General features: G+C 40.8%; 1 protein-coding gene across 3 annotated transcripts; it reads left to right on the top strand.

The window, feature by feature from the left end:
* Positions 1–667: 667 nt before the first annotated feature.
* LOC119916357 (glucagon-like peptide 2 receptor) lies at positions 668–10893 on the top strand. 3 transcript variants are annotated; one of them, XM_038736344.1, is made up of 13 exons: positions 668–1084; positions 3585–3681; positions 3763–3867; positions 4898–5015; positions 5236–5342; positions 5868–6024; positions 6193–6352; positions 8498–8558; positions 8643–8709; positions 9035–9123; positions 9461–9599; positions 9689–9730; positions 10455–10893. In XM_038736344.1, the coding sequence occupies exons 3-13, from the start codon at positions 3854–3856 to the stop codon at positions 10821–10823; spliced, it is 1323 nt and encodes a 440-aa protein (XP_038592272.1). In that variant the 5' UTR covers positions 668–1084; positions 3585–3681; positions 3763–3853; the 3' UTR covers positions 10824–10893. The 3 variants fall into 3 exon arrangements, with proteins under 3 accessions (XP_038592272.1, XP_038592271.1, XP_038592270.1); XM_038736343.1 differs by having other exon boundaries at positions 4894–5015; XM_038736342.1 differs by having other exon boundaries at positions 669–1550; positions 4894–5015.
* Positions 10894–11455: the final 562 nt, after the last annotated feature.

The following is an 11455-nucleotide window of genomic DNA, read 5'->3' as shown; positions in this document are numbered from 1 at the left end:
GCCTGTCAAACTCTGGCTAGCTAATTATGCTAGTTTTCCAGCTAGAAAACGTAACTGTCTGGTTTCAGTGAAAAAACCCTTTAATTAAACCTCCATATGATACCTGCCCAGCCCCAATGTCCGACAGACAAAGTTATTAACAAGCTGATGAATGTAGCAGCTACAAGTTCCAAAACAGCTAAAGAAGGAGCGAATACTGGACTTCCATTCAGGAGTCCATGGAGTTCATGACTCCAAATAAATGCTATGTTGCTCTGTATCTGCTAGATGTTTAAATAAGGAATTGTTTGCTAGCACATTAGCCAAAACAACTTTGGTCTCTATTTTTTAGCTTGTTCCACACCCCCAAAAATCTTTTCATGCAGCTTTAATAACTAATAAAAGGAAACAACTATTTTCATTGTGGCTGTAAAAGAAAACTTTCTGTCAATTTGCAGTTTTTTCCTTTTAATGTTAGACTGGTTAAATCTAAATTGCTAACAAACTTATAGATTGAAAAGATTTGCTGAAAATGTGTAGTGAGAGTCACAAGCGTCATGCAGGCCTGAGGCTTGTGCAGGGAGCTTTGGCTTTCTGCTCGCCCATTTGCTGGCCTTTGTTTAGCTTCAGTGCTGTTAGTTTACACTAAATCCCCATTAGTGTCAGAAATCCTGGGTAATGCCCTGATGCGAGACTGCTAAACAGAAGGGAGGGATCAGTGCCTTCCCTCTCTGTCTGCAGTACAGGTGATATTTGCTGGTCTGTGTCTGCATGTATGGTATTTTTTTAATATATTAGCGTCTGTTGGTACATTAGACCTAGCCACTATGCCATTTGCTCCTGTGTGATCAGTTTTCCTGGACAACAAAGTTAGTCCATTTATGTAGCCGTCTCTTCCTGGGCCATATCTTGATTGGTTAGGGGAGTACGAGATGGGAGAGGCGATCTGAGGATCCCCAGGCGCTCTCAGTTGTGCTGCATCTACAGTGAGAACAGACAGATCCACCTCCTTCACAGAGAGGTCTTCATGGACAGGAAGACTGGAACTGCTGCCGAGGACTTCTTCACCTGAGATAACCCTCCGAATAAAATCTCTCATTAGGAGGTAACTTTTTCCGTCAAAGATCAGTTCATTGAAAGAACCATAAAGTTGCTTGGATTCTTGGAAAATTCATGGAAAAGATCAAGAAGATTTTGAGGAAAATTAGGGAAACTGTGGGATAACATTTTCTGTTCTTGCAACTCATCCTCCAAATTCATCCATCAAATTCTGAATATTTTCTGGAGCTACCTGCAAGGAGATCAAGTTCAAATTAACTATACCTGACATGGCAAGGCAAGGAGAGCCGTGCTGAGTGTGCGTAGGGAGATAAAGCAAGCATGAGCTAGGGGCCTGAGTGCTGCGGTGAGGTGAGAGGCAGCAAACCTGCTGAGAAACTAGAAACACCTGCTTTTCAATGTAAACACACAGCACCATGCCAACCCAGCTGCCATTCTGGCACAAGAGGACCGGGACCACAGCAGGACACACATTCCTGCTTTTACTCTTCTTTGTTATCTTCGACCACCAGGTAAATTAAAACTTAACATACAGGAGGCCTTTTGGTTAACTTCTTCACATTCTTAGCATTACTTAGCTTTGTACTTTACAGCGAGTCACAGTGAAACTTGGTGCTGTCTGACACAGACACAGACGAGTCAAGAGTCTTAGCTTCACAAAATAATTCTCCATCTGAATTGCTGTATGAGGCAATATAACACAGCGTGTTTCTCATGACACACAGCAACACAGCAAACACCCAGCTTACAGTGACTGCAGCGAAATAAAAAATACAGATTGTAGCGGATGCTTTTCATCTTAAATTAGTTCTTTTTTCATTTGGTATTTGGGCTAAAGGAGGTCCCACTGCTCATGTGCTTGTTTTGCAGTATCTTCTTCTGAATTCATTGCCTGAAAATTCAAGTTTTGTGACATGCTTTAAAAACAACTTGGTATCTATTTTGAAAATTAAATGAGAGGGATGAAAGAAAGAAAAAAAAGCAGAGGAACGCTAACAATATAAGACAAACAAGATCACGGCCACATAAAAGTTTCAAGCAAATTCACTTTCGTCTTCAGTGTTATAATAAAGTGAATAATCAAGGGAGTTACGTCTGTGGCAGGATTTGAAGCAAGCTCAGTCTCATGGGAGACCGCAGAGAAGACTGGGAGACAGCAGATCTTGTCTTTCCCTCAGTGGGGATACCACTCTGGACAGGCTCTTGACAAGACAAGCCTCGGCGAATTGAAATGTCCTCTGTCAGCCAGCTCACATGAGAAATCGTTGTGGCACAGGTGGCAGGCAAACGGACACAAAGAGGTTGCAGAGTTCAGCAGCTTTCCCACTGGGGTGTGAAGATTGGGACTGTTTGGCCGAGATAGGAGAGCTGCTGTCCTCGGCTCGGTCACTGAATTATGAATGACAGAGATGGAAGCTGTGGTTTGCAGTTTGCGTCTTAAAATAAAGGAAATGCTAATTTATCTCACTAATGACAGCAAATTAAGGAAGAATCATTATTTATGACTGTGCATTGATTAATATGATGTCAAATACAATAACCTTTAGTCAGGGACACACCCACAGACTGCTCATATCATTTGAACATCAAGAATAAATAGAGAGGTGTGTTTGCATTGCTGCAGACAAGACACTAATGCAGAAAGCCAGGTTGATAAATTGCCTCTATCAACTACAGATTATACACAGGTGAACATGTCCCCTCGGCAAGTGAAGGTGGTCCTTATTAAACACTCCCACCAAGTGGGTAAATACAAATACTGCAACATCCACTGCTCACCACATCAATTCAGAGGCTGCAGATACAGTAAAATATGTTGGTGAGTGAACACACTGTAAAATCTTAGAATTAATCTAATTAAATGAATCATTCTATATTGTTATATCAATTTCATAGATAAGACTGTTATCAAATTAAGCTGTTTACAAACCTTGTTAGCTTAATAGCACACTTCCCAGAATGCATCGCACTTGGGTTTAAAGTGCCCTTTCTTTAAATAGAGGCTTTTTACAGTGTCTTTTCATACACGTATCTGAAATTAGTCACATGTATCTTAATTAAACCAATGCAAACCTACAGTATATGAAGACAGGAACACCCCATACTCTTTCTGTCCAAAGCACTTCTGCCATGACTGACGAATAATGTATTGATTAGGTTGGAGGTCTTGCATGATTAGCCATTCTACACAATATATCAAAACGGTCACTGTTTCAACCTAATTGCTTAAGTTCACTCAGTGAGTTTCACATTTGAACAATTAATGAACAATTTAAAGTCACTACTGGTTCAGTTAAGACAAAATAATAAAACTTTACTATTCAGTATTTTCAAATAAATAATGAATCAAATTACTATGAGGAAAGGAGTGACTTGAAGTGATGGATCCACAGTTCCTGAGCTGTATTCCAAAGGGCTGCATATTCATATGTAGGGAGGAACTACAAATGAAACGATCAATCAGATTATCACCGTTTTATAGGATCAGCTTGATGATAATCTTGTATGTACAGTTGCCAGCATTCACTTCTTTCTTCTAAATACAGGTAACAGGCTCAGTCCTTGAAAGCCTGATAGCTAAACGGACCGCATACTGGGAGAACTGCAACAGAACTCTGGCAACAAGCACACTCTCAGAAAATGGTAAGACAGCCGTCAAGTGTTCTTATGTTAATTATCTTGATTGTTATTACCTATGAAATCCTTATTATTCTTGTTTTACAGGGATCTACTGTAAAGGAACGTTTGACATGTTTGTGTGTTGGCCCCATTCATCTCCTGGGAATGTGTCGGCCCCCTGTCCTTCTTACTTACCATGGATCAGCGAGGGTAATGTTACCTTTTACCACTTTGCTTCAAAAGCAACTATTGTATGAGGTCACAAATAAATAAATCATTGTAGCTTTTACCATGTACTATTCAGACTTTTTTTTGCCTATTTATTTATTTTAGGCGAATCAATCACTGAGTGAATCACAAGATGCTCTACGAGCTGGTCACAGGTTACGTGTTTAACAGTGCACTTAATTGCACAGTCATATTTTAAATGGGAAGCAGTAGCCATTGGCCGTGCCAGCTGCAGCTATGGAGAAGAACTTAATCTAATCTTCTGTCTCTAATTAGGTTTTAGTCATGCTAGGCTCTAGGGATGGCAATTTTGGGCGGGAGGCTGGTCCACTGCTTTAGTCCAGACAGAAATATCTCAACAACTTTCTAAAGGATTTCCATGAAATTACATTTATATCCCCTTCAGAATGAATTATAATCACTTTAGTTATCTTTATTTTTTAAAATTTTATTTTTGGTTTATGAACAAATACCAGCAAAACTGATGCCCTTCCCATCAGCCTTGTGAAATGTTAGCAAGCTAACACATAAACTCAGATGAAGAACTGCTAAACATTGTTTATATATATATATGTTGATAGTATTTGTGAGCATACTGACGTTGGCGTTAAGCACGGTGCTTTGTAGTGATGAAAGCGTTGCCTCATGGAGACACTTCCAAAATGGTAGTGATTGGCAAATAATTTGAAACTGCTGAATGACTTCAGTAAACCAAAATCATGTACTGTGCTGGCTGTCCTACCAAGATATAGTAAAAGAGGCAATGAAAACACTGGTGAGTCCCACCCTGCAAAAAGATGTCATATTACAGTTAAGTTTTAATGAATCACTTCCTCTGGATAAACAAATAAAAGTGAAAAGTGACAATCCGATTTGGAATTTAGCTGTATAATAAGGCAACTTCCCAGCACAGGTTAAAATGATTAACTGCCCAGTCACTCAGCCCCTCCTCTGACTTCACTGACAGAAGAAACCGTGCCTATCAATGTCACTTTCACTTACCTGCAGACAGCTCCAGGAAGGCCCACCGAGAATGCTTAGAAAATGGGAGATGGCGACAGAGGGAGAATTCCTCCGATCCCTGGAGGGATGACTCAGAATGTAAGGAGGACCATTACTTCAAAGACAAGGTGAGGAGGAGACATAGTGTCAGCCCCTCTAAGTGTTGGAGCTGAAAATCCAGGTGTGTGTTTGGTGATTTGTGGTTTCTCATCTACCTTTAGCCATTCTTTAGCCATCAGGGTTTGCTTTCTTGACAACTGTCCTCAAACGTCTTTCTTCAGTAGAAATATCTGAAGAGGTGCTGTGTTCTCTCCATTAATTCCCTTGTGTGTGTGTGTGTGTGTACAGGAGGATGAAATGCTTCGCCAGACAGCCCTCAGGCTCATCTCTGTCATTGGCTATTCCCTCTCCCTGTCCTCTCTCACACTGGCTACTCTCCTGATGGCCATGTTGAGGTCGGTGGTCGAGGGGTTTCTGACATTCATGCAGACAAAGTGCACATTTTGTTGGAGAAAGAGAACAGATAACGCTGTTTCATTAAACATAGTCTTATTTGGGGAGCTTTGTCCATCGTTCCTCTTAATTAGGATGAATTACAATTACAACAATTTGCTTATAGAAATGATGGCTAATGTAAGAAAATAACACACTGGTTGTGATAAGATTTGCTTCACTTGTCATGCAGCTTCTGTAGACATTCAGTAATGACACAGGACAGATTCACTAGCTGTAACTACACTGATGATGAAGGCCCACAAGGAAGATGAGGCATCAAGAGATATTTACTTAGACTATGAGGATGATCAATCATTACAAATGACATTATAAAAACCATGAAGCATTTCCTTGTAGTTTCATTTAGCTTGATCATTAATCATTGCCTCTTATGTCATAACATATGCTCTCAGTAATGTTTTTATAGTTGCACAGGAAGTATGGATCAATGCCTTCCTCAAATTGCTCCTGTATCTGCTTACCAGGAAGCTCCACTGTACCAGGAACTACATCCACATGAATCTGTTTGTGTCATTCATCCTGAGAGCCACGGCTATCATTTCTAAGGAAATCATATTATACATCATGTATAACAACCTGCCCAAGGACGACCCTGGATGGAACGCCTACTCAAGCTCTGCGGTATAAACATACTGCCTTATCATTCACATATCAGTAGATATTTAAATACCGGGCCTTGCTGATTCTGTTATAGCTGAATCCGAGATATACAGTACCTGTGAATTAACAAAAGCAGTGCAAACCAGCTAAACCATTCGCAACACTCATTTTAATTTTTTTTCTCAACAGATAGCGTTGATGTGTAAAGTCTCCAAAGTGTGCATGGAGTACTTTGTGGCCTGTAACTACTTCTGGCTCTTAGTGGAGGCCATTTTCCTCCACACGCTGCTCTTCACAGCTGTGCTGACCAAGAGACGTCTGCTGAAGAAATACATGCTGCTAGGATGGGGTAAACTGTGAATGAATGATTTTGTGTTTGTGTTTATTCATCATTCATAATTCCCACATCTCCACACACAGCTGTATGAAGTATTGTTCCTGAATTTTGAACCAAGTGACAAAGTATTTACGCCTGATATTAAAGGATAAGTGATCCTAATATTTATTTCTTGTCAAAAAATCCCATGAAAAACTGCTTATATTGTTATATTATTGTGTGTAAGCCTGATTCTACCTCTGTGCCATAGAGCTACATTGATGTTGCACTGGGTGACATCATTACCATGAACACATACACTGTAGTTTATTTTGACTAAGTCCCATATACAGCGCTTTCCCAAATGCTCACTAGAATACCAAATATGGATTAATGTCCCACTGGAAAAAGTTCCCGACAAATGCACAATTTTCCCCTGCTGTATGAATAACATTTGCTAAAAACAACTGATTTAAAAATAATTTAATTGAAAAGGATCATTTGTGAGCTGGGCTTGGAGCTGAAGGCCCCACACAGGGAGAGAGAGACCAACTAAACATACACTATATTGCCAAAAGTTTTGAGTCGCCGAAGGTTAGTGGCATCCCATTCTTAATCTGTAGGGTTTAATATAGAGTTGGCCCGCCCTTTGCAGCTATAACAGCTTCAACTCTTCTGGGAAAGCTTTCCACAAGGTTTAGGAGTGTGTTTATGGAGATTGTTGACCATTCTTCTAGAAGTGCATTTGTGAGGTCAGGAACAGATGTTGGACAGCCTGGTCTCCGCTCTAATTCATCCTAAAGGTGTTCTGTCGGGTTGAGGTCAGGACTCTCTGCAGGCCAGTCAAGTTCTCCACACCAAACTCGCTCATCCATGTCCTTATGGACCTTGCTTTGTGTTTGTGCACTGTTGCACATTCATGTTTGAATAGGAAGGAGCCATCCCAAAACTGTTTCCACAAAGTTGGGAGCATGAAATTGTCCAAAATGTCTTGGGATGCTGAAGCATTAACAGTTCCTTTCACTGGAACCAAGGGGCCAAGCCTAACTCCTGAAAAACAACCCCACGCCATAATCCCCCCTCCACCAAACTTTACACTTGGCACAATGCTGTCAGGCAAGTACCGTTCTCCTGGCAACCGCCAAACCCAGACTCGTCCCTCAGATTGCCAGGTAGAGAAGCGTGACTCGTCGCTCCAGAGAACATGCCACTGCTCTAGTGTCCAGTGGCGGCGTCCTTTACACCGCTGCATCCAACGCTTTGCATATTACTTGGTGATGTAAGACTTGGATGCAGCTGCTCTGCCATGGTAACCCATTCCATGAAGCTCTCTACGCACTGTTCTTGAGCTAATACAAAGGCCACACGATGTTTAGAGGGCTGTAGCTATTGACTCTGAAGAAAGATGACAACTTCTGCGTACTGTGCGCCTCAGCATGCGCTGACCTCGCTCAGTGATTTTATCTGGCCTACCACTTCGTGGCTGAGTTTCTGTTGTTCCCAATCACTTCCACTTTGTTAAAATACCACTAACAGATTGGCTGTGGTATATTATATTTAGTAGGGAGGAAATTTCACGAATGGACTTATTGCACAGGTGGCAACCTATCACGGTACCACCTTTGAATTCACTGAGCTCCTGAGAGCGACCCATTCTTTCACAAATGTTTGCAGAAGCAGTCTGCAGGCCACACCTGTGGCCATGGTACTGATTGGAACACCAGAATTCAATGTTTCGAAGGGGTGTCCTAATACTTTTGGCAATATAGTGTCATTTAGGATAACAGTAGCCTTATCCTTTGATACTTTTTAATACCTAGTAGTTTTTGCCCACATGTTTACCCTGTCTTGATCCACCAATCCAACCCAGCAACACTGAGATCAATTCGCTAAAACCAACACATGGATTGCACCAGTTTTCACTGAAGTTATTTTTCTAGAAACAAAACCTTGCCACAGAGGAATTTCAAAGATGCGCCAGTCATACAAAAAGCCTATACATAGTGGCTTTAAGAATGATCAACTTGTTTTGATAAACAAACCAGTCAAAGCTTAGGGTCTATGGGACATTTTGATATGACAATCAAACACAATTTATACATTAACAATTAATTAATTCATAAGAATGATCTACCGATGGTAACATGTTGCATTTTTTATGCTTTTATTACTTTTCAGGAACGCCTGTCTTGTTTGTAACACCATGGACAGTTGTCAAGATTTTATACGAAAACACAGAGTGAGTGTTTCATTATCAACGTCACAATAAATGAATCAAAATGTTCTCCATCACTTGACTTTTTACACTTATTTCATTCCTAAGATGCTGGTCAATTGTGAACAGATGGTTCTGGTGGATAATAAGAGGTCCGATTACTTTATCAGTGCTGGTAAGTCAAGTTTCTGAACCAGTTTTTGTTTCTAAAATTCATAGTAGCGTTATTCAGCCTAATGACCATGTTAGTTACAGTTGCGTCATGTTGCTCCTGTGAGTCTCGTTCCTCTGCTGCAAGCCATCAATAAATTTCACACTGATTTCATACTGCATTTAACGGTTCCTGTCTTGTGAGGGCATGTGATATTGAAGGTGTAGTGTAGTAGTCACAAGCATTCTCAGATGCACATTTTCATGCCAATTTCATCTTGTCAGCCACTAAGTCACCTGTTGTTTTTTTGATGCATTTTCTATAAATCTACATTGGATGTGTATTGCAGGTCATTTTCTTCATATTCATCAAGATTCTAATGCTGCTGCTGTCCAAGCTGAAAGCAGATCTTGTGAAATTTACAGACTACAGATACAGGTATTTTCACCTGCCTTGACTCACTAATGTAACTGCTTCCAAGTCAGCAAACATGTTTGACCTTGAGTGCTATATCCTAAGTGCTGTCTTTAAACAGTACAGTAGGTTCCTGGATTAACATTTAAATGTTAATCACTCCCATGTACAGCAGAAATTTAAATGTCACCACATAAACTCAGGCCTCTTTATTCCACCTTAAATGTCACCACAGGAGGGACCCTCATGCATATATTTACAACGCTTTCCTTTCTCCCACATTTTACACCATTTCCCCCCTGTGTGTGTCCTAACAGTCTGTAATTATGCACCACAGTTTATTTTTGTTTATGCCCTTCAGCTTGGCCCGAGCAACACTGGTACTGATTCCTCTGCTGGGAATCCATGAAGTGGTCTTCACTGTGCTGATAGATGAATGCGTGGAGGGCAGCAGTCGCTACGCCAGGAACTTCGTCAACCTCACTCTCAGCTCATTTCAGGTAACACTTGTAAAGTTAATTACATACCTGACAACTCATCTTGTTCTAAATCCACATTAAACATGACTTGTAATTTGTAAACCTTTCAGGGATTCTTGGTTGCTGTGCTGTACTGTTTTGCTAATGGAGAGGTATGTTTCTTCTTCTGTATGTACTGTGATTTTCATGGATGTTGTAGAATCATAATTGTGTATACTATGAATTGTGGAACTTAAGGCAAAAAGGGAAGAAGTCAATTGTTGGTTTGGGCTTTTTTAGCCTCTTTTAGCTCATTGTTTTGGTTTGCCACAAACCAAATTCACTCACATTAACCTCATTCCCAGTAGCAGAAATGAATGCTCAAACCACCTGTAAGCTACCTGCCCAGCACCAAATGACAGACAGTTAGCAAATTCACTTTGCAGAACTTTATTTAGCTCAGCTATACTATCAGTAGACTTACAGAACGTTGAATCATCAGCGTACATCATCATAACTGCTCTAATCAAAACAGGGAGTAGGACTAGTAAAACTGAAATGAGGAAAGTACCCAGGCATTTTCTTGGGAAACCCCACATTCAAAATTTGTTTAGTTGAAAAACAACAATTAAAGTAAACACTTCATTCTATTAGTCAAGTACAGCAACTATTCTTCCAGCTGACAGCATTTGCAGTGAATCCGTATGCCAAAGTTATTTCAGCAATAGTTGGTTGATAATATCAAAAGCAACACTGAAGTCAAGCAACACAGCACCAACATTTGTTTTGTCAATTGATCCATTTATCAGTCATTTGTGTTAAAGCAGTACAGGTGGCCTTCTTTGAAGGCATGTTGAAACTGACAGTTAATTATTTTCTTTACTTACTGGAATTTAGGTCCAAGCTGAACTGAAGAAGCGCTGGCAACTCTTTCTGTTTACCAACCACTTCCAGTTCAGGAGCTGTTTTCAGGGTGTGCCGCTCAAACATCTGTGGAAGTGCACTCAAGTGCACCGCCCACACTGCTCTCGGCAGAGTTACTCCTACGACGAGGGTGGCACCTCCACAACGCACCCACATCTGCTTCAGGTGGCTGTACATGGAGGAGGTGGGGGGCTTGGACTAGGAGAGGTTAAAGGCCAGGGGTTGATGGGCTGTGACACAACAGGGCTTGACTTTCTCACCAGGAAGAGCCTGTCCAGTAGTGATGGAGAGATAACGCTCGGGGAGACCATGGAGGAAATTATAGAGGAGAGTGAGTTCTGATCTCCTTTAGTTTGTTGGTATCACTTAACATTAAGTGATGCGTACTGACAGAAAGATGAAGGCGAAATTACGAAATACCCTTCCATGAAGGAAGGAAGAGTGACAGAAAGTGAACATCAACTAAGTTGAGTCTTGGGGCGTTGTCCTGTAGATGGGCTCTGTAAAATCTAGACCTTCATTATTTGTTTATATTGTGCATTTGTATTCCCAAATAAAGCCATCTCAAAATAGTTGACACAGACAACCTTATGGACGGGTTACACGACGAAATCCTTGCTAAATTAGCCGAAATACAGGCTTGGTAACTACTTGCAGGGCTAGTTGGTGAGCTAATTGCTAACACTTCTAGAAAGCTGTTTACTCCCTCTTGGCAGTAATCCCCTAATTTGCTAGCTTGCTAACAGACAGTAAGCAAGCGTGTTAGCTTGGTCGCTAGTGGGACGATTCCACACATTAGCAACATTATCAGGAGATGTATTTTTGCCATCAACTCCTCTTTAAAATCTCCAACAGAGGAGGGTTAGTTTAAAAATAGAAGTGGATAGTGTAACACAGTTAAAAACTCTGATTGGTCAGTACTGATCTTGTTAAGTACTGTCAGGACGGTTTGCTGTCGATTCACCAAAAGACCA

The sequence above is a fragment of the Micropterus salmoides genome, unplaced genomic scaffold, assembly GCF_014851395.1.
Source record: "Micropterus salmoides isolate LMB-PRFRI ecotype aquatic unplaced genomic scaffold, ASM1485139v1 Ms_hic_scaffold_21, whole genome shotgun sequence".
In the NCBI taxonomy this organism is placed as follows: Eukaryota; Metazoa; Chordata; class Actinopteri; order Centrarchiformes; family Centrarchidae; genus Micropterus; species Micropterus salmoides.
Note: the sequence above shows the minus strand (reverse complement) of the source record. Positions and strands in the feature narration are given on the sequence as shown.

What these genes read in the sequence shown, in the direction of transcription:
- LOC119916357 (XM_038736342.1), top strand. Translation starts at nt 1,455, where the DNA reads ATGCCAACCCAGCTGCCATTCTGGCACAAGAGGACCGGGACCACAGCA. An exon ending in ACCATTACTTCAAAGACAAG is followed by an intron (nt 5,016 to 5,235) that starts GTGAGGAGGAGA and finishes GTGTGTGTACAG; the next exon opens with GAGGATGAAATGCTTCGCCA. An exon ending in CTCCTGATGGCCATGTTGAG is followed by an intron (nt 5,343 to 5,867) that starts GTCGGTGGTCGA and finishes TCTGCTTACCAG; the next exon opens with GAAGCTCCACTGTACCAGGA.